Raw genomic sequence first — 22,377 nt, 5'->3', positions numbered from 1 at the left:
ATATAGCGGCAAAAATGTACGTAAAGCCACGATGTATACTACACACGAAACAGGATTTCACTCGATCACGCGCTCTATTCTAAATAAATTTTCGGCCTGTGAAAAATTATACGAATTTTCTACAACGCGGTTAGTCGGCGTGCCATTGCCAATTGTTCCAGGGTCTTCGGTACTCGTGTTAATCTTGTTTAGGCAACGAAGCGGTATAAAATCGAGAGAGGAACCGCGCGGCCGAATGGCCATCGGGGGCAGTGATTTATTCAGGGTTATTGTCCTGCACGGGGTTTTTGTACTGCTGTGGGCCGGTGCAATGTGCGTACGCACCGAGGACCAAGGCGCATCCGAAACGGCCACAACGTGCTTGGACCAATGGACGTACGACATTACTCAGACTCCGGTTCGTTCGGCTTTTTCTACGGTTCGAACGGCCGAGTGCCGCCCGGGTGCATTGACATCGCGGTATCGACGTAATTCTCGATGCAACGCTTCCGTATCGGTCTTACATTTTTATTATAGCTTACGGACAACTTGTTACGCGAGTCGGTCGTTTATAAAATACCTACTGTGTCGTGTATACTGGGTGTCGGTCGAGTCGCGCGCCCTCCGCTAGAGCTCGTTCGATTACTTGCCAAGAGCGCGGACTTTCATTCGCCTCCGTTTCTCCTTCTTGCATACCTTGTATCCAACTTTTTCATTTTCTTTACGTACACCGGGTTACTTCACAACGGCCACGACGACGAGAAAAGCCGGATAAGAGAAATCTAATAAGAGCATAATCGTTTCTTCCTGCCTCTCGTCCAAGGGTTAATTCGCAACGAAAGCAACAAAGGCTGGGAGAAACGTAATTATCGGACAGAGAGACGCGTTCGGGATGCTGGTTGCTGTCCGTGGTATCAACGGTCCCCGTTTCAGGCACATCGGATGAAACGACGAGTCCTCTGGTTGACTGTTCCCCTCGATCGAGGGTTGGCAAAATATAAAAAGAACGGAAACACGATCGGTCAGAGGTCTTCGGGCAACGGTGACTTCGATCCCTCCGGGACCTTCACGGTTCTCTCCTCTTCTTCGTTCATTAACTTAAACAGCGAATAGACGAGACTCTTGTCGTATCCTTACCACCGATGCACAGTATTTAACGTGCCATCGTGCCGGCGTCTGCGTATACCAGCTGTCCCCACTTCACCACTTCGCGAGCTAAGAAATTGACCGCCATTCGACTCGACTTCTGCGACACGAACGCGATCGCTTCTTATTTCATCGTATCGTATCGTGAATTTTCAAGGAAATTTATTCCAAAGACATTTGTATTTTTAGAATCTCGTAAAGATGTATAGGATGTCGTAAAACGGGGGAACATTAGTGGCTATGAGTTTCATATACTTTTTGTAAGATATGACAGAGACGACACGTGGAAACAGAGACGAAGAAGTGGAATAATTTCAGATAAAGCACCCGACGAATGAGATCGCCCTGGATGTGTATGCAAATTCGTATCTTTACCGAACTAAAGAAACGGAAATTAAGCACAATCTTGTTTCACCCATTAAGAAAAGAGAAAAGACAAAAGTTGGATGCTGCGGTAAAACAAGATTGAAAAAGATAGAATATTTAAAATAAATCTAAATATTTTAATATTCATGATAGGCGATAAAATATAAAGGAAATCTGTCGATGCTTTTAGTTCGCGATAGCTGTTCGATTATTCCGTAAAAAAGATGGAAGAGCTTGGTCCAGTTCCCCTTCAACGCATCCTTTCGTAATTCCAACCCCCCACGAATCGACGGAACGACTCTCGTGTTGAACAGCACATCGATTTGACCAACACGGAAGAAAGAACAGGGGCGTGAAAAAATATATCATCTTTATTCCGTTGCGATCGAAACAACGACTGGAATACTAGATTAGGGTGGAATCTTCTCACCTACTCCATTTTGTCACATTTCTCGTGATATTTCTCGTAATATTTCTCCCAAGAGAAGCTCGGCTAATATTATCGGAAGGCAGCGGCGAATTTCGACCCTCTCGATCAAAGCCACCATTTAACCGAAGAACGGTCGTCGGTTTATACGGGGTTTTCCGCTATAAAAAGTCGAATGTAAAGCTCCGTTGGGACTGGTCGTGTGCATCGTACGCATCATCGAGCACCCGTGAAGAGGGATTCGTGGTATATAGGGTGGAAGAAAAAACGTGGCGCGAGCCGAGTGGGGGTGTCAAAGAACTCGAGCATCGAGAGTTAAAAAAAAAAAATTCTCAGGGAGAGTGAACGAAGAGGGGAAAGTAAGAGAGAAAAATTGATGTTTCGCGCCACGCTGGAAAAACACGGTGGAGAAGCGTTGCGCGAAATTTCGAATTAAAAGTTTCTCGCGTGTTTGACCGATCCGGAAAGTTACGATATCCGATGGAACTTACCGGGGGCAAGTGGCATCGCTCTGGCGCCAGTTCTCGGGGTTGAAAGCATCTCTTCCTGAGAACGGTGTATAGAGAGAAACGGAGAACGTGCTTGATTAAAGGAAGATTGTTTTCGAATGATCGCGAAAGAAAAAGGAAAAACAAATGAAAACGCGTCGTTCTTTGGTATTGATCTCTTTTCTTCCCTTTCCAATGCGTTCTCGTGGGATAGAGGGTGGCCGTGAAGCGTACGGAAAATAGGAAGGGAGGAAAGAAAAGGGAGGAAAAAGAGAAGGGAGACGCAAGGTTGTTTATGCCGGCCCCGTCGCGACTGAAACGCCGGGGCATCGTAAATTATCCTCCGAAATCGTGCAACGACCCCACGAAGACGATGTTCGTCTCAATGTTGGAGAGAAGAGGAGAGCAAAGTGTAATTTGGCCAACTGCGCCGGCTTCGCCAGCTGAGAAAAATTATCGTCGATGATCGAGGCAACAATTACGATCAGCCGATTCTCTTTCCCGAGTTGTCTCATCGAACGTACGAGTTTCCACTGTCTTGTTTACGTTCTATCGGTGGAACGTAACCGAGGAAAGGGTGGAATTTAAAAAGCGAGATCGAGCGAAAGCGAAGTTACCGTATCGAACGGATTTTACTAGCTTTCGGTGCGACGTAAAGGGGATGTAAAACACGTGGAAATAAAAGTAAAGCAGAGGATGACTGGCGATACGAGTTCAAGATCGAAGCGATTCGACGAAACAAGGAAACGTGGGACGGATGAGACACGACACAGGCGATAAAGTGCGCCTGATCGTTCACGACTCGGAATATCATATCGGATGGAAAGAACGAAAGAGAGAAAAAGGAATGGAACACGATGCACCGCGTGTTTCGAGACGATAAATGCACGGCAAGAAGCAACAATGGCAATTATGCGTCGAATGGGACGCGACAAGATGCTTTCACCGGACGAACATCGGTGAATAAGAGATAGCATCTGCGGCTTCAAGGATCGTCTATCGAATGCAATAGGCTTCCACGGGGTTCGTCGCTATCGACTTCCGACTCTTTCGCGAACGCGCGGGGCTTCCAGATCGATTTAAGCCGAGTGTTTGTCCGAGTGATACCGAAAGCCAATCGATCCAAACCAGAGAATATTGGCTTAACGTCGTTCGTGCCCGTTATTATCTTTCCCACGAATGGAAAGTTCATTAACTTCGCTTTCCACGGTTATACGTACGTATAGAGCGATTGAAAAAGCGCAAAGAGTATTCTAACCTAACGACGAGATAAAGATGATTGTCGATAGATAAATAGTTTATCTGAAAAATAAAAGAACTAAATTCTTCTTCAAGTAGTCGTATGAATGTTATCTATCGAGTGTTAGTAGCGTTTTGCGGTTATGTTTTATTCTATGTAAGCTAAATTAACCGCAATTATTTTCTATTTCAAAGATTTAAAACTCTAACAAAAGATATGACGAGAATTCGTACCAATTTCCATCTATACCGCCTTGAAGGAAGTCGATTTCTTTACCGAACTTTTATAACGTTCGTCTTTCCTTCGTTAATATTGCTAAACGATACGATTATAAACGATATTTATCCACGTTATTCGTCGTATATTACAGACTGTAACTAATATTCGACAAGATGTAACGTCGATAAACGAACCAGCTTATTACTCGACTTAATATAACCATAGAGGGGTAATGGAAATACTAAATCTTTTCATTAAGTTGCACCAGGTGCCCGAACACTTATGTACGTTTCATTAAAAGAAACGATATTTCTTACGGGGAAACATTTTGACGCGCAATATACGAGTATTAAAAGGAGTATAAAAAGAGAAAATATTTTTTTTATGAAAGTTGGCTGGAATTTGAAATTTAATCCACCGTGGGACATCGCGTCGCCGAGGTATGGAGCGCGATATGAAAGATTCGGTAGTTCAAATAGAGAAATAAGGTCAACGCAGCTGTTTTCTTCCGATATTAAACCGGCGCAAGTTAAAACGGCCGTGGGTCGTGCCACGCGAAACGTCGAGTAAAATTCTTTTTCATTTCCGTGAAATGGTTTTACCGTTGTAGGCGCTGCAGGGCGTAAAATACGTTGGAAAGAATTTCGAAATCCATTTGCGTAAAGGAAAAATCGGCGCGCATTCCTCTCGTCCCGGCTCGGTTCGGCTCGGCGCGACGCGTTGCAACGTCGTAACCACCATCGACGTGGCCCTTCCCCTCCGACTACCCCGTCCTCGGCCCAAAATCAATATAGGCGCCGCTACTGCCGGCGACGCCACCGACGTCGTTCCACCCAGCATTTTCCACCCTCTGCCTGCCTCCGTCTTTCGTTTCCTTCGTATACCGGAACTTTCGCCGCGTTTCCCTCAACTTTACACTCGTCATCTCCTCTCATCCCTTATCCTACCTTCCTCTTTCATTTCCCGGTCCTTTGTGCTGCGAGCTTCTCGCGAGATAATTCATCGAGGATTATGCCGGCATATGAAACCTCATAGCGCGCCCGATGACGCGATCCTCTGGCAAAATATATTCAAGAGATATTCCTCCGCTGCCTTTTCCTTCGAATCGGTTACATGTTTCTCGTTCGGAGCAACGTGTTCCGTATGTTCGTTGTTCGTAACGGTATCAGTAGATATATGCTTAGTTGTAAACTCAAGTAATTGTACACGATTGCGTCAGATAAGATTGGAAGCCAAAATTAGATCGAAGAAATCCAATCGAAGTATATGCTATCTATTCGCGATAATGCGAGTGTGTTCAAATATTTACTTACACATGTACAGCTATTGGAAATACCGATCGGCTATATTTTATATCGTACACCGATAAAATTGTAGGCAGAAGCTCGCGACGGAACCCTGCGCGTATCGGCGAAACGGAGTCGATTAATTTTAAAGACGGCAGGGGTTCACCGGGCGAAACTCGCTGCTATTCACAACTATCCTTTGTCGCGTGTCGCCTTATTGTTTACGACCAATTCCGCAGGACAACGAGCAAAAGATGTATGCAAACGCTCCGAGACAAACCCCTTTCCAACGGACCTAGGGTGCAGTGTACCGAACGCGAATGGGGCGAGACGGTGTCAAAGAACTCTTTTCTTCGTCGAAAATGTACGACGGAGCGTTGTCGTTGATGCAAAGAAGCGTTAAAAATCGTTTCTTCTCTCCCAAAGATACTCTCAATGGTTTTACCGTGGACAAAAAGCACGGCGATGGCGTTACGTAACACAGCTGGCACGGATGCCGGTCATTTTCCTCGTCGAAGATGTTCGATAAATTTTCTCTTACCAGCGGAGAGTCGGTTTCGCGATCGAGCGAAAACACTCGAGCTGTTCGAAAGACTGGAGCTGCTGTTCGAGACACTCGATAGTCGAGACCGGAAGAGAAACGAACGCGCTTATTTTTAGCTATTCACGGTGATAAGCGACGGTAGCGAGAACGGACGACGTGCTACGTGCGCGTAGAATCGATTGGATCGCCGTAGGCGCGTAGTTCGCATCTTTTTTCATCACGTTCCAAGAGGCAACACCTGTTTTGACGCAATTGATATGAACCGCTGGAGGAACGAGTCGGGCCAGCCTTCGATCCAGGAACAGTGCAATTGGAAAAACGCATATCGCGACCGACCACTCGCTCCATAATTCATCGCGATCGTTCCACGTTTTACCATCCAGCCAAGAACCCCTCCACTACTTGACGAGAAATCGACTGGTCTGACCAGTCAACGAGCCACGGAATCGAAGAAACAAAAGCTTACGTACACCTTTATCGCGTATTGCCTTCGACGCTCTCAATGGGCATAATTGCCGCAGATAAGGCGGTACGGTACAAGCATACTTGGCCCGCGAGCACGATAAATCATCCTAGCGTACACGCAGCGACGTGTTATTCATTTGTACAAATACCGGCATCGCTTCGTCGCATTATCTCCCTGTGTATCTGGATTATGACATAGGACGCGCCTCTTCGGAGCGTATAGCGCGAGGTACAAACCTTCGAGGTAATTTGCGAAATCGCCCGGAGAACAGAGAAAGAGAGAGAGACACAGAGAGAAAGAGAGGTTTTGTACTCGCAACTACGACGAACCGCGGACTGCGAACGATCGCGTCGGTGATAGCGGCTTTGAAACGGGCCGTTTATCTAAATTGCGTCCTATTGTTCCATTTTTGCGAAGCACGCGCCACGGTAACGGACGAATGCTCGAGTCCTTGCACACTGGAAAAAAAATCATTCACGCGATCGCGTGAATCGTCCTCAACGGGGGCGACGCATTTTTCGAAACCGCCAATTAGCCGCGACGAAGTCCTAGAGATCGCGTGCACCAAATGACTCTCGACTCTAAACGAATATAAGCGTATTCGATCGGGCGACTCATTCTTGCCAATTTTCTACGATGCAGTCAGCTGTTCGTGGTCGTCGGTAGTGAGAGAGCCGCGGGTTACATCACGGATTACCAGCGTTACGAGCGCGTCCATCCGCTGCGCGTGAAACGTACGAAAGGCTGGCTCGTTACGCGAGACTCGTGGTCGCGAGAACTGCCAGCGGAAGCCAATTGAATCGCGAGAAGCTTCTGTATCCAACGTCAACGATATTTCGCTGCTTTTTGCTCGGATCGCGCTTATTAGCTGCGATAAACGCGTGCAGCCCCGAGATCGATGCCGGTGTACGCGAACCTTGCTTCCAAGGCGAAATATCCTCCTGCTGCGTCATCCTCTCAAGCTTTCCGGCCGGCACGACGATCCAAAAATTCGCAGACTCACGTGCAAATGCCTCACGCGATTTCAAAAATATGTGTACTTGATATACGTGACGGTAATCGTCGTGTGGAGGTCAAGTGTCAGACAAATAGACAAACGGGAAGCGAAACAGAGAAGACAGACGCGATGCAACGTTATCTCCGATGTACTGTCGTGTTAATATCAAATAGGCGTAAACCTAACCAAAGGTGATTTTGAGAAAAATAACTTTTAGTATCTAACAGCCAGACATAGATTTCACCTACGTCCAAAATATAAACTCTCGTATCTCAGTTCCAATGTAGATACAGCTTTCTTTTTTCGTATACGTACAGATAAATTGTTTTTGAGCTACCCGGTGGCAATAATGACTCGATTTATGCGAAGATGCAGGTTCGTCCTTTTGACTCGACGAGCAAATTTCGTGTAGCGTGTTATTCTATTCGGTCGATCATATCAAATATCTCCGAAGTTTGCACTTAACTTATATCAATGCGCTAAAATACCATCCGAGATCCTGTCTTCAATCGTAATCCACAGATATTTCCTATTATTCATTGATACTGAATAACTGTGAGTTATCGAATTACCGCGTTTGGGGAATATCGAAGACATCTTCTATTCCGCCTAGACAATTTGTTAATCCGCAAATTATTTTCAGAGAAGTCGTGAATGAAGGTAACAACTGCATCCTAAGAATTTTTGAATTCTAAATCCGGAATAACGACTACGTATCTTAAAGAGAAACGAAGACGAGGAAAATAAAAGTAGAGGAACGGAGAAGAGAAAAAGAATAGAATCTCTATTCTTTCGGATATTTCGGAATGATAGACAAGGTATTTTAGCTAAGGAAGGTACTGCGCGGGGCCTTACAGCGTCTCTTCCGTCAAGCTGGAATCTAGCGAGAGGGCCGTCTAATCGTGGAGAACGCGCGACCTCCATCGTGGAGGCATAAACAGCCAAGCGGCGCGAGATCTCTGTTATCTGGCCGGCGCGGCGAAGGGAAAAACGCGCGCGGCATTACTCTACACCTGTATATTTCATCGAGATACTAACGAGATCGCAGGAGGGAAACCCGCGCCCGTACACGTCTCCCTTTGCCCTCGGTGAAATACAGCCGCTCGTGCCGGAATTCAACAACGGATCTCGCTGAAATTCTAAATAGGCACGACACCACGTTAGGCGCATGACTTTACCTCGAGTCGGCGAACCTCCGTGTGTTTCACGACTCTCAACTGTTCCACGATTAGCGTAGGTGTAGTAACGCGTGTTGAATCGCGTGAGATTCCTCTGAGACGAGCGCGATTCCGCGATACAATTCGATGTGCCAGTATAATTCGATTCCTTTTGGTATTTCGATTCAACTCGAGAGCACAGCGACAGTTGGGTTATTTTTGTTAGCCACGTGGAATATTTTATTTTTTATAGCGATAAAGAGAACAGGCGAACGACTTTCTGCCTCTACGCGATAATTTAACTGCGGATGTTTACGCAATTATTAAAAATTTGAAAGTGTGAAAAGGTGCGCAACATAAACGCAATCTGCAAAAGTATATAAAATATCGGAGGTAAAGTAGTACTTGTTACGATAAATATTAAATAATGGCTGAGAAACCTCTGCGTAGATTCTATTTCTGTAATCGTATTCACACAAGTATGAATTTTAAACATCTGCTGTTTACTGGCGATTAAATTGAAATTATTCTACAAAAGTTTATTATCGCCGAAATATTTCATTACAGAAACTGATTAATCGACCTTTCATAAGGTCGATAAATTCATATAAAATTCTGCTATAATATAGATTATTTTCAAAATTTTCGATTCAAACACGAATTTCTTAAACCTTCTAAACGTAGTTCTTTTGCTATTTTCATACTGTACGCGTCAAATAGAATCGACTGATGTACAAATATATCATATTTGCCTTAAATTTGCCTTAAATATGCCTTAAATTTACATAGAAAATAAAATCCCTCATAGTGTTTGATAAAATAATAATCCGTAAACGTACCCTACAATTAGAATAAATATGAAAGTCTATACGAATTGGAATAGATCGTTTTCGAGGGTTAATTTGGTTTCAAATAATCAGGAATCGAAGTGGACGAAGAAAAATGGATCAGAAAAATGAGAAAAGTAGCGTCACTAATGAAACATGGTCGAGAGCAAATGTCCCTTTGGATGGAACGCGACGCGATCAGCCTCGACGCGTTACATAAGCAAGGTAAACACTTATGTGCGCGAAAACCTGTTGTCGGACACGTCCAGGGAAAACGTTACACGTGCCAACATACCTCAAGAAAAGCATGCTCTATTTGAGTTACACAGAGGCTCGTCACCGGATAGCAAAAACTATTTGTTTACCGGCAATCGTGTCTACCCTTGGCCGAAAAAGCGTGGATTCCAAGACGCAATTTGCCGCGTGTTGACGAAACGAAGCAATAATCAACAGAACGAATTTCGCAAAATCGTTCGTCGTAAATTTATATAAATTTACTTGTAAATTAACGTACAAATTTCGTATGAAAATGCGGTTATAATTATTATAGTATTATTTATAACTTATCGTGTACATGATTGTTCTGCGTATTTGTACGTTTCTATAGAATAATTACGACGTACGCGTACGATATATAATCGCAAAATTCAAAGCTTCGAGAGCTTCCATTTTGGTGCAGTCGATAGTTCGGATCAATGGCCATCCTTCAAAACACCATTCGATAAGCGAAAGTGATATTAACGCATCAGCTGTTAATAATATTATTAGTTTGCTACGCATTCTCACACTATATACTTCTTCCTTCTATCGTATATTTTATATTATCCGGTTAATTAATTGACGAACGTTCAATTCCATGGAAACAAAATTACGAAACAAAACATAGAAGGTCGACCTATGACGCGTTAATCGCAAACATTCGGCTTACTTCAAATCGATCGTCGGCTACATTAACTTCTCATAGCATAGTACAGTGAAATATTTACGGTTGTCGGTTAGAAAAAAACTTATTCCGGGTATGCCGGTAAAAAACTGTTAGCAAGATAGTCACACCACGCGAACAACGTCACTGAACGTACATCGTGACGGACATCCGAAAATACAGGAAACTCTACGTTATCGACGCGCGGTCGTCTTTTTAAATTAGAGAACCGTGGAACGATTCATTGATCGAACCGAACACGATGACGACACCGTTCGTGTTCGCGTACTGCGTTTGAATGTCGCGAATGAAACTAAAGAAAAGGTCAAATGTACTCACCACCGGCGACGAAGTGACGTTTCGATAAAATTCGTCTGTTCAACTTCCCTCTTGAATGTAGAGTTCTTCTTCACAAATCGATCAAGTTCGTCAACACTGTACTCGACCGTAGTAAGATGGTCACACTAACACTCCCGTAAAAACACTTTTATCAGCACGAGCGACGTTAAAGCGACACCCTCGTTTTCGCGCCGAGGCGCGCGTTTGACGTGTATCACGAACACGAGACGACAACAGATACGTCTTACCGGTCTGAACTCGCGCTCGCGACTACCCAGAACGTCGACCGTAGTGATCACAGCGCCACGCGTGGAAGCCGACCGAAACGCACGAAAACGAAATTTCGTCCCGTTCGTGTCGCGTTTTGTCCCCCTCGCTTTACGAATCCCCCGCTCTCGATCAAATTCGAACAGTTTCAATGCGTATGGTTGTTTGTAGGACAACAACGAGGATCAAACGTAGGTGATCTCCATGGCACACTACACGCAATCGTAATCGGAAAATTGGGTTACGTGCATCGAAAGTACAACAGCCGAAATATTTTTCCTTGGAAGGCGATTCAGATGGAAAATCAAACCGATCGAATAATTAGCAAAACAATTAAAATCACTCGAACCGTTTAATCACTTGATACGTGTTTGTTGTTTGCACAGTTACGATCGGTGTTTGTCGTTCCCGATTGGATATTTGATTTATACATCGACCTCCCGACGTGACGCCATTACACTGAAAAAAGTGGCGCCAAACTGTTGCGATTGTAACTATCGAAATTAAAATGTCCGTTTCGAGAACGCGTCGGAATATCGTTCTCGCAGATCAAATCTAACGGAAATGTTGCAATTTCGAATTATATCTTTTGGCTCCATTCATACGTGAGAAAAGGTAATATTGCTTATAGAAGTATATTACGATATTATTATTCGACAACGTCCTGAACTAGGGGAACGAGTTAGATCGATAAAATTGAATTTCGATAATCGCAGATGGGGATGCTGTTTCGAGAGAGAAAATGTCAATGACCGTAGGACAACGGGCGGGCTGAATTTCATCCCAGTGTCTCCTTAACTGTACACGAGCGGCGAAGAACTCGATGGGGACGACGACGAGGGTACGGGGCAAGAAACGAACGCTCGTATAATCCGCGTTCCCGACGATCTGCACCGGTACCATTACCATTACCATTACCATTACCATTCCAGGTCTCCTTCCCGTTCTTTCACCGGGCAGCTGGTAAACAGCATTTCCAAGTCGACCGAGTAAATCAACAATCGTTTGTCTTCCGATTACCGGTGCGCCTGTTTTTCCTGCCCGGCTTACTTACTTTTTTCGCCACCTTCCTGTCCCGATCTTGGTTTCGTTGGCCAACGATGCATACAGTACGATCGCTGGTCTCTCCTCACCAGGAGCAACTTCTTTGTCACGAGCTTTCTCCTTACGGGAATTCATCGCAGAATAATAGTGAGTAACTGTACAGAAACAGTCAGGCCGTTTTGGCGTAAACAAAACGTGAAATTAATTCTAGCTTTCTAATTAACGACCTAGTACGATGGTGGAACGACGATGCTTGTAATAACACGTCTCGTTCCGTTCGAATGGCAGGACTTTTATGAATTTCGAGAAACTCTTTTGTTCGTAACAATCGCTTAACTTTTCTCGTATTGCCGCGTTGGAAATTCACGCGCCTTGTTAGGTAGAAGCTCACAGTTAACGGAGCGTTATGGCGTCAAGAACGCGAATCGGAACCATAACGAGCCATAATGAGTAATGCAATCGATTCGTTTGTTCGTTCGACTAATCGTACTCGTTGTCGCGCGAACATCGTTCACCTGCAATTAACGAGTTCGCGAGTCAATTAAGGAAGGAAAAAGAGCATAGGAATCGGCGTAACCGGACACCGTCATCGGTTAATTATTTTTTTTCTCTCGCATCATCGACACAAATTTCGTTCGTCTCTGAAAAGGGCACGCGAGCCGGCTTATTAAATTTCTCGTCGACAGCACACACTCGATGTCGTTTCAGCGTAGCCAACAGGTTGTCCAGAGGAGAGTCGATCCTGAAATAAGGATCGGGTTTCCTGTATTTTCACCACCTGAGGGAATATCGTATTGCCCGTGGACAGGGTGGTTTGTGCCGGAAACGGAAGCCACGCTTCCATAAAACACCCACGTTAATATTTCACGCAAATATTCTCTGCGTAGAAAATAAAGGATAACTTTGCTGGTTTCGCATGTGAATGCCAATTTCTTACGAAACGTATCGCTGTTGCGTAATTTTTGACGAGCGTGAATTTGCACCTTCTAGAACTAGGAAATTAAGAAAAGAACAATGTAACGATCGTGAATCGCCTTTTGCAAGATAACTATTGCCTACAGCGCTAAAAAACATCCATCATGGATGATCGTAAATTAACCGTGGAGCGAGGTGATGTTAAAACGCGAATTAATTCTTCAAGGTTGTAATAAGAAGATGATCGCGAATTTAGAACGAACGATTTAAGATTAAAAATAAAAATAAATCTTGATGATTAAAAAGGTAATTATCTTTTTATCGTCGCGATTTCTTGCATTTTTGGCATCGAATACAAAAAATACACACACTTTCAACTTTTTGTAGTTGATGACATTTAAGATATGAAATTTATAGTCCTACGCTTGACGGTTTGTTCAAGTTTCACCTCGTGTTACACTGCGAAGCGATTAATTAATTAAAGCGATCGATTCGCCTAAAGATACGGGGTTGAATGTGTTAGATGCTCGTAGGAAACATTCGGAAATGTAAGAAAAATGAACGAAGCACGGATCGGGTAAATAGTAAAAGAAGTACACCGTGTTACGATATCGTAACCGTCAAATTATTATTACTCTCTTACAATATCTGTCTCTTTAATGTTTTCCTTGAGCTATAAACCGTCATTCGTGTTTGTACATGAAAGTATCCAAAAAGTCAAAAGCACTGTTCAACGCTTAGTTTCTTCTCTGTTCTTGCGCTTAATACGGGTTTAAAAAATCTTCGCGTGCGCTTTATCTAAGTATATTACCTCCTACACGTATTATTTCTCATTTTTTTTTTTATTTTATTCTCTTGGGGTACCACTATGTGGATTACAATGAACACCGCGGTGCTTTCGACGATCGCTCGACAGGATCGGTCAACGCAACGAACGCGAGACGTTGAGCTCCCATTTTTCTTCCCCGTTTGGCAGTGCGAAGCGATAGTTTATCGTTTTCCTTCGTTTTCCTCGATTGTTTTTCCTTCCCGTGTGTTTCGTACTGTCGTTATACATAGTATATGCTGGAAACACAATTGATACAATGAAGTGGCAACTGATTGTCCTTGGTCGTCACGATAGTTTTGTCATCGTATAAAACCCAGCAAATATTTTCGCGATTACAATCGCGTCTCTATACCATTTCCCGGAGCACCGCTCCTAATTACAGACAATTTATTGCCACTTCATCGGAATCGTGGAAAAATTAGGTCGCTAAAGAAACGATCGGCTCTTCGCACGGATATATCTCGCAATGAACGATCAAGTAAAAGCGATTAGAGTGGGCTTTCCAGTTTTCAATGTTGAAAGACACTGTATTTCGATGGTGCCGATCCCCGGTTCCCTACCGATCAATGACACACGACTGACATATTATGGCGCCTACGTTTATCTCATCTATTTCTTCACTTTACTCTTTCTTTGCTCCTTTTTTACCTTTATTGTACGCACGATGACAGACCGTCACACGCGTTTTCTACATAGCCTAGAATTTCAAGTATTAATCGAAACTATGCGCTATTATTCCTCTACTTTTATACAAGAGACAAGCCTTTTCTTCTAACCGAAGCAATATCGCAGCGCTCATGACGAACGTCGAAAAGCGCGTTACGCGTCCAACAGAGGGGAAACTGAACGAAACAACGTGGAACGATCGTGCGCATACCAGGAATACCTAAACCTCGTGTACGATAAATAGGGAATAGGTGTAGCTCGTTGCGAACAAACGATATGGAAAGGTTTACAAAAGGAACGTCGATATTATATTAGTTATACCGATATGGTCTATAAGAAACAATCTCTCCCAACGATCATTCTTCCTCGTCGTATTTTTACATAGAATTTATAATAAATGCAAACACTATATTCGTAATACGCTATCCCTAGCCGCGCGCTCGATGAAAATTTCGAAACGCGACAATGATCCATATGTACATTGGTAAAACGGCATTCTTCTTCCTTTCTTCCTGTTAATCTTTCTAATTCTATTACTTTATTTTCGTAATCATCTTTTTTTTGTACATTTACAAGCCATGTCCCGCTGTATTTTTATGAAGGACGCGCGATTCGCTCTAGCGTTTGCAAGCGCTGCTTCAGAGAGAGCCGTGAAAACTAGAAAGCCGTGTTCGGACAAGTTCTACCTTAACTAGTCGTCGTTTCGTTTCTTTCTCACGTCGACGATGAACGAGGCTCCGAACCGTTCCCTCGTTGTTCATCGAGAAACACAGCGAAATTCGTCCTAATATCGAACATGAACGCACGGTCGTGCAAGCGTTTCGGAATTTAGGCGCGCGGCTTTTCTCGAATGCAACAATTTTGAAAGAAAATTTGTTTACCTTAGGATCTCGACGACTAGAATTCTGAATCGATATGTTGTCGATGGATAAATAGGACAAATGGATCGTTAGATAGCGTGTTGCTCGCTTCTGTTCCGAAACACTGACACGACCAGCATTCGAAGTGACTCGATTTAACTCTTAAGTACGTTCCATTCATAGAAGTTGATAGTTGCCATAGCGAGATTATTCGTAGCTGCTATTATACGTATTGCTTTTTCATCTGTGCGAATGTTAAAATCCTAACGAAATTGCATGGACGCGTAAACGTGCGAGGAAAACTCACGCGGTGTTCGACAAGTTCGTGATTCACATGGAAGATCGTACTCAAGGGTTAAATCGCATCGCGCTAGTCAACGATAAACCGATTGGAATGGAGATTTATGTTCAATTTCACGTATTACATTTTTTTTTTTTTTTTTTACAAACTTATCCACTATGTCTAATGCTTCAAATATATGCGAGCTTGACAGCCGAATCGATGGGAAAAGAATAAGTGATATAATACATTTAACGAACACATGTCTTTGTCTCCGAGCAATCGTCGTTAATCTTTCTGGTTCTGTTTTCTTATTTTAGAAGAAAAAAAAAAAAGTAAAAGAAAGGAAAAGGAATAGACCGCTAGCGATTTTTATTTTAAACATCGATTAATACCACGTAACCAAATATAAGGCAAAAGAAAATGTAATAAATCCACCTGCGATACGTCTCTTGTTGTTCTCGTTTCAAATTATTTCGCATAATGTTCTTTGTAAAAATACGAGACGTTTATCATCATTCATCTTCCCCTCTCTAACTTCCTCCCTTTCTCTCACTCTTTTTCGCCCATCGTTTCTTTCCTCTATGGTCTTTTTTGCCCCAAAGTGTAATCGATTGTGTCTCTTATTTACACAGTGCTAAACAATTTATTATAATTATAGCCGGGTACTCTCTCTCTCTCTCTCTCTCTCTTTCTCACACACTCTCTCTCTTTCTCTCTCATTCACTCTCATACTCTGTCCTCCTTTATCTTTCATACACATGTACAAAATCCAAAACCGGGAGAACAGCTACGATCGACGACGAACACCGCGTCTTTTGAGACATTTTCTTTTTTGAAACGAACAAGGTGTGCTTCGTAGCTATTCTTCAGGCCGAGTCACTCTTGCGTCCAATACTAATGGATATCTAATTATCTTATGTAAAACTTTACAAGATCCGCTAAAATATACATTTACTGTGTAATGTGTAGAATCGCGCGGGTAAAAGTTACTATCGCTAGCGCGAAGAAAAACTCGATATAAAAAAGAAAAGAAAAGAAATGGGATTAGAAGAGGATAGGTCAAACGAGGAGGGCTATGAATGAATGAATTTCTTTCCCATGAGGGAAAGAAAAGAAAGAGAAAAGAAAAAATGAAAAAGAGACAAATGTACGAAAATTATTTTTTGAACGACAAACATGGTGGTACGTGAACAGTTATGTCCTTCCCCCTTTCCGTCTTGATGTTTTACCGCCTTTAAGTTCGCGATACAGAACTTTCCTCGCTAAATCGCGGGTTTCTTTTTTGTATCTTTTGATCAAATTAGCGCCACTTTGGTCCAATCAATGGACGATAGAAAACAGCAAAAATATTTATGCTACAGTAAATCATTGAAAGAACTAGTAAAAAAAAAAAAAAAAATCCCTCAGTCACAGCTTTGAATTTCTTATCCGATTTTCTTTCTTCTTTCCGTTCCACAAAATTATACGATAATTAGACCCTAAACACTAAATGCGGACAGTCTTTTCCGAAGCGAACTATGACGATTACAATCTAAACAGTTGAACAAATTTGTTGCGGCAGCTTGAAAAAAAGTCAGATTCCGGTATCGGTCTAAATTTTCCGTCACGGTTCACTGCCACGAGATCAAGCGTGATCGAATGGCCGAAAGATTCTCCCGCTGATCCACCCTCGCTAAGCAACCGAACAATTACATCTAATCGTATTAAGTAAACTTAGTAATTTCTACCTAAACAACGTTACGATAACGTTTCTAAACCTAATCAATAATTCGATATTTCTTTACGACTAAATACAGTCCGTCGCATTCCCACATACTTGACGACAATGCTCTAAAAAAAAAAAAAGTAATGCTCGATTCCTAAGAGAAAAAAGAAAACATTACGAACACGAGTTCCCGCACGAGAGAAATTGGTCCCACCCGTGATAATAGCTTTTTTTGTTATCGAGCTACCTTCCCTAAAGATCTAAACGCGACGAGAGTGGAGCGAGAGGAACGACGATCGAATCGCGATCACGCCACGAAATAAGTCGAATAAACACGAACACAAACATGAACACGAAGAAAAGAAGACGAGCGCGGGACGAACACGACGAAAAATCAGAAGGAACGAGCAGCACACGTTGTACACGTGTATGGCACTGGCGGGGAGATGCCAAAAGCGAAAGGGATAAATGAAAAGTTTAACGGTAACGAGGAAAACGAACCGTGTCGGCGAGAAATGAAAGAGGAAAACGGACAGGATAAGTCGCGCAACAAAACGACATCAATCGACCGCGTCTCTATATAAGGTTTAACGATGACTCGCTTGCATACATGTATACCTATATACATATACGTTATACGGGATTCAGATTTGCTCCGTCTTACGTTCCGCTGGCAGTGCCTTGGTTTCGCGTCCATCGTCGTCGTCAGACTGGCAGTAAACACGCTCTCTTGATGCACGTTTCGAAGAAAAAAAAAAAAAAAAAAAACAGAGAATCCAAAGTATAAACGATTAGAGGGCGGCCGGTTAAGCTCGTAAAGGAAACAATAATCCGCGCTAAACTCGAAACTAATAAGATAGAAGCACGATGCTCCGCGAATGAAATAAGGCTCTAAGGGTGTACGACTACCGCAGCATTTAAACGGCTGGCAGTGCACTATATTTGGCAGTGACGCGTTTCCATTTTCTTCGAGCTCGTATCGTTTCCCATTTTCCACGAGCCAGACCAGCCACCCTCTCGTAATTCACCGCGGCGTCCTTCTCGTTGAACACGCGAGGCGTGTCCCGCCACGAGAATTCCGATCAAAAAGGTGAATCTCTTTCTGGTTTGAAATTCGCAAGCTGATAGGCTGCGCCTCGCCCTTTCGACGAGTTTAATATCCCCGGGATAGAAGTGGTGGCCCGTACCACCAGGCGATTTATCGATAATTTCAACTAACTATTTACACGCTCATCCGCTATCGTCCCGTTTACTGGCACGCGCGAACGTTTCCCAATATACATATACATACGTCGATACTTTTACGAAGAAAACTAACGGGCATCAATAACTATTTTGTCCGGTGGAAAATTCGCGTGCGCACGCGCCTGGAGCAACCGGGACGCCACTTATGCATCCGCGGCAACTAGAGATCTATCGGGTTATACAGTTAATCGTAATAATAATAGTAAGAATAAATCGACCAATTAGCCTAATGTTCTTAATTACAATCGTATTGTATTGGCAGTGTTTCTTAGCTGGTGTGTGTAGATGTGCTTCTGTCCGTGTGTGTCCCAAGTTTCTCCCTTACATTCCAGTTGTCTTTTCGAACGTTTACAGGCCTTTACGTCTTGCTTATTTTTCTACATTCGATTCCATTATGTTTTCCATACTAGCTACACAACACGTCGTCGACACGAACTTTCACCCCTTCCACTTGTTACTCCTCTTAATTTACAAGTATTCTCTTTACTCTCTACAATTATGTATATATGTGTACAATGTGCGGCATCACATCCCACGATGTCAGACATCTTCCGCGCGATACGAGAAATATATTTCTACGATCTCGGCGTATCTACACCTATGAAAATAGCGATCCGACACACTTCGTTCCATAAGTCCTCCTTATTTTTCTTTCGCAGATCCGCGTTCATATTACTCCCTCAACCCTTTAGTAACTCTGTGGAAAATGTAACACAGCCATCGTGTTCTATCTCTATTCAGAGTAGTAACAGTTCTTCGTTACGGTCGTACAGCACGATGCATTCGCTCTCGCTGCCGATTAGCTGGTTCCTTCTATCCGCTTTCTTTCCAGAGATATACATATACTTTTGTCGCAGGTATTTCCGACTGGCAATTCCATGATATATCTTCTGCCACGGCTCTGTACAGTCGATCGCAAAGTCTTGGCTCGTTTCTCCAATGTGTTTCCTTGCCATTTTCTCTTGTTCTCTCCTTTTCGGTTCGAATCGGGTGAAAAACATTGCGACGATGTAAAAACTTGGAATTGAGAAAGTTTCAAAAAGTACGTACGTAGAACGTACCTCTGATCGGTCCTCGATAACTTCACGAACGGTGAATGATAGTCGTTATCAAAATGATCGATTATCCGGACATTCCTGCTTTAGTTTATCTCCCTTTTTTCTTTCCTTTCCCTTTTTTTCTCTGTTTGTGCCGACTCGGCGACCGGAAGATAAGAACGAGAGGATTAAAATGGAAAGAAACGATTGTTCGATTTTGTCTCGCCACGCAGCGACAGGTTCGCATTGGCATGCTGCACGTAACTTAGCAGGAAGATAAAAATAGGCGACGACGAAGTACACGAGAAGTCGAACACGCTCTAGGCACGAACGAGTCAAACTCGTCCTTTCTACGTCTCGAGCGTGCCTCGGGCCTCGACCTTCTTCTTCTTTATTTCACTTTATTTGTTCGTTTCCTATTTTAATTTCATTTTGTACAATATTTTCTTTCGAAGGGGAAAAGTGGATAAGTCTCGATAGAAACCCCGTTGGCTCATCAGTCGTCCGACTACGTTTTGCGGTTTTAACTTTCGCGTCGACTTTATTTTTTATTACTATCTTCTCTTTCATTCTCCGTTGAGACCATTTACATTCTTTCCTTGGCTATTGCTTTCCGTTGTCGTCTTTTCGCAAGATTTCGTTATCCGATAACCCAGCACCCACGCGTACACGCCCCCTTTACGTCCCTCTTCTTCCTCTTTATCTTCCTTCTCCTCCTCCTTCTTTTATCTTCACCATGTCGCACGACAGCGGCCTGCACGAATTTCTACCGAGCTGAAGATCGAGGTAGATACATCTCCTTTTGAAAGTTGGTCGAGGGTCGAGGGCAAGTCGAAGGAGGTCCGCGTTTCACGTTTTCCTTCCTTACATCCCTTTTTCTTTTCTTCTGACTTCTCTCGGGGTACTTAAACGGGGCCCGGAAGTGCCAAGGGGCCGGTTGTTAGATATTAATTGATTCCTAAGGCCACCAGAGTGATTATCTCCTTACAATCGTTAACTAACGTCTAACAGTTTGCATTTTTTTTTCTTCCTACTTCTCCTCACTTTTTTTCTTTTTTTTCTTTTTTCTCGCACGGTTAATGCGTCGCATGAGTCGTAAGTAAAATTCTCGTCTCCATCCTGCGTTATTGTTTCCTTTTTTTGTATTTTTTCATTTTAATTCAACTCCGCCGTCTTTTCATTGGTCTTGCAAGACGGTCAACGATATAAAATGTTTCCACGGTGAGGCACTTTTGAGGCCCAAACCTAGCTCTTCCGAGTCCGACGAGTGTCACCGCTTTTGTATCACAGGCACTCGTGGCAGGAATCGACCCCAACGTCGTTTCATCAAAATTTGGTATCGATAGGCAACAAGAATATCTTTCATCGCTATCCACGACTACTAATATATCACCTAACGATCGTTTCAATTTAGGCTATATAAATTAGAATGTATTACTCTTTCCTTCCCCTGTGGGTACTCTTAGCTACATTCTTAATGTTTGTCTGTTATTCGTCTCCCTCTTTTTTATTGTTCTGGCTCGCGATACAAGCTCACAGAGCTCACAGATTCACAGATTTGTTCTATAATAATGTAGTATCTTTCTCGGATATCGGTTCTTTTCTACATGGACATGTTTGCATATCCATCTATACTCATATCGTGCGTTTCCTCTTGCAGTCAGAGGGCGTCTTACCCGGATCCTCTTCTCGACACGTTTAGGTTCCGATTAATCTCGTCAGGCTCCATCTTTCCAGACCAGAAAGCATAACTGTCCTGATACAGGACTCGTCGATATTCGTTTTCTGGCTTAATCGTCGCTACTTCATCACGCTTGTTCTCGAACACCATGATCGGCATTATCACGAGTTCTTGACCGGTTTCCGGCGTTGTTTTACTCGCGTCAGTGACGGCATGCCGCCATTTACCGCCGAATATAGAGCCAAACTTACTTCTTCCGGGTGAGACGACGCCACTTTTCGTATTTCGACGTTTTTCGTGCTTTGTACTTCGGACTCTAGTACCCATTCGTCTGGCTCGCTAATGGAAAATAAAAGGATTATAATACCTTGTGATAGTTAGTGTGTATAAGCGGAAGGAAACGTCTAAACTACTTACATGTCTGGAGGGTACCACCGTAACAGGACTTTAGTCTTTCCATCCATTTCTACTCTTCGGGCTAATATCTACAAAAAAAAGTTATTCGAATAAAATTATTTGAATAAAATTATTTGAATTGAAAGATAATTTGGTCGATGAATCGCCAAAGACTGTCTACTTCTATTCGACGTACTTGACTAGTTAGGGCCATCGAATTTCCTGGTGTCTCCGCGAGACGACCTTGCGTCCTCGACTTTGCCAGTTGAAGTAACCTGTGCTGAAGACCCTCCATCACCCCGGAGTCGAAGTAATCGAAGAGTCTCGCTGCGGACGAAAAAGCGAACAGTGACGAAAACCGTAAAGAAAAAGCCGCAAAGACTGAGAAAACGTAAAAGACGATGTTTACCTGACCAAGGTTGTCGCCTGTATCGAAGTCTCTTCCCATTTCTTCTGACCAGTTTTCCTCCGCTCTCGCAGCTTCGTCTGGCGTTATTGTTGCTGGTTTCTGGTTGATTAAAGTGTCCGTTCACGTGCCTTTCGAGAGCGGTCTGTAAAAGGATTCGCTAATTAGAATCTAGAATGTGGGCACTTCCCAGGGAAAGCGTAATCCTCGTGGTCCATAGAGAAGGATCATCTTCGGTTATCCAAAAATTTTGTATCCAAAAGTAAATTCAATTTTCGAGATATAGCAGAGGTGCTTTGAGATCGATGTTCATGCAGGGATGAAAGTACAAATACGAAGGACCGATCGTACCGTGCAAAGACAGACAAATCTGGGTACGTCGGTAAGCAGGATAATGAAAATCACGATTCGTTTCACGAAACACAACGCGAGACGAAAGAGAAAGCAAGATAAAGACAAATCCAGCCAGAGATTGTCGCGGGTGAACAGTTTTTAAAAACTGTCCCTGGAAAGTGCCCGCCTTTTGAAGACAGCGTCAACCATGTACGTACGCACGAACACGCGTGGTAACGGTTAAGACAAAAGAAGACAGATTTCTTCAAGACACACAGACTGATCGACCGAGGTGTGAATTGATGGA

General features: G+C 43.3%; 2 protein-coding genes across 8 annotated transcripts in view; both read right to left on the bottom strand.

Moving 5' to 3' along the window:
• Positions 1–10,688, bottom strand: part of LOC126918873 (SH3 and multiple ankyrin repeat domains protein 2) — a 175,873-nt gene extending 165,185 nt beyond the window's left edge. For 5 of the 7 annotated variants that reach the window (XM_050727334.1, XM_050727333.1, XM_050727343.1 and 2 more), the window contains exon 1: positions 10,404–10,688. The gene's annotated coding sequence lies outside the window, so the exon portion shown is untranslated. The remainder of the gene's footprint in view (positions 1–10,403) is intronic. The other 2 variants (XM_050727345.1, XM_050727346.1) reach the window with 1 other exon arrangement.
• Positions 10,689–13,232: 2,544 nt separating this feature from the next.
• LOC126918879 (dentin sialophosphoprotein) overlaps positions 13,233–22,377 on the bottom strand; it is a 148,861-nt gene continuing 139,716 nt past the window's right edge. Inside the window, exons 6-9 of the mRNA XM_050727376.1 lie at positions 21,741–21,882; positions 21,528–21,658; positions 21,353–21,420; positions 13,233–21,274 (exon numbers count right to left, since the gene is read on the bottom strand). Of these exons, the coding sequence (XP_050583333.1) occupies positions 21,097–21,274; positions 21,353–21,420; positions 21,528–21,658; positions 21,741–21,882 (519 nt within the window). The 3' untranslated portion in view covers positions 13,233–21,096. The remainder of the gene's footprint in view (positions 21,275–21,352; positions 21,421–21,527; positions 21,659–21,740; positions 21,883–22,377) is intronic.

Source organism: Bombus affinis, chromosome 7, assembly GCF_024516045.1.
Source record: "Bombus affinis isolate iyBomAffi1 chromosome 7, iyBomAffi1.2, whole genome shotgun sequence".
Taxonomy (NCBI): domain Eukaryota; kingdom Metazoa; phylum Arthropoda; class Insecta; order Hymenoptera; family Apidae; genus Bombus; species Bombus affinis.
The sequence above is the reverse complement of the archived record's forward strand: the minus strand, read 5'-3'. Positions and strand labels throughout refer to the sequence as shown.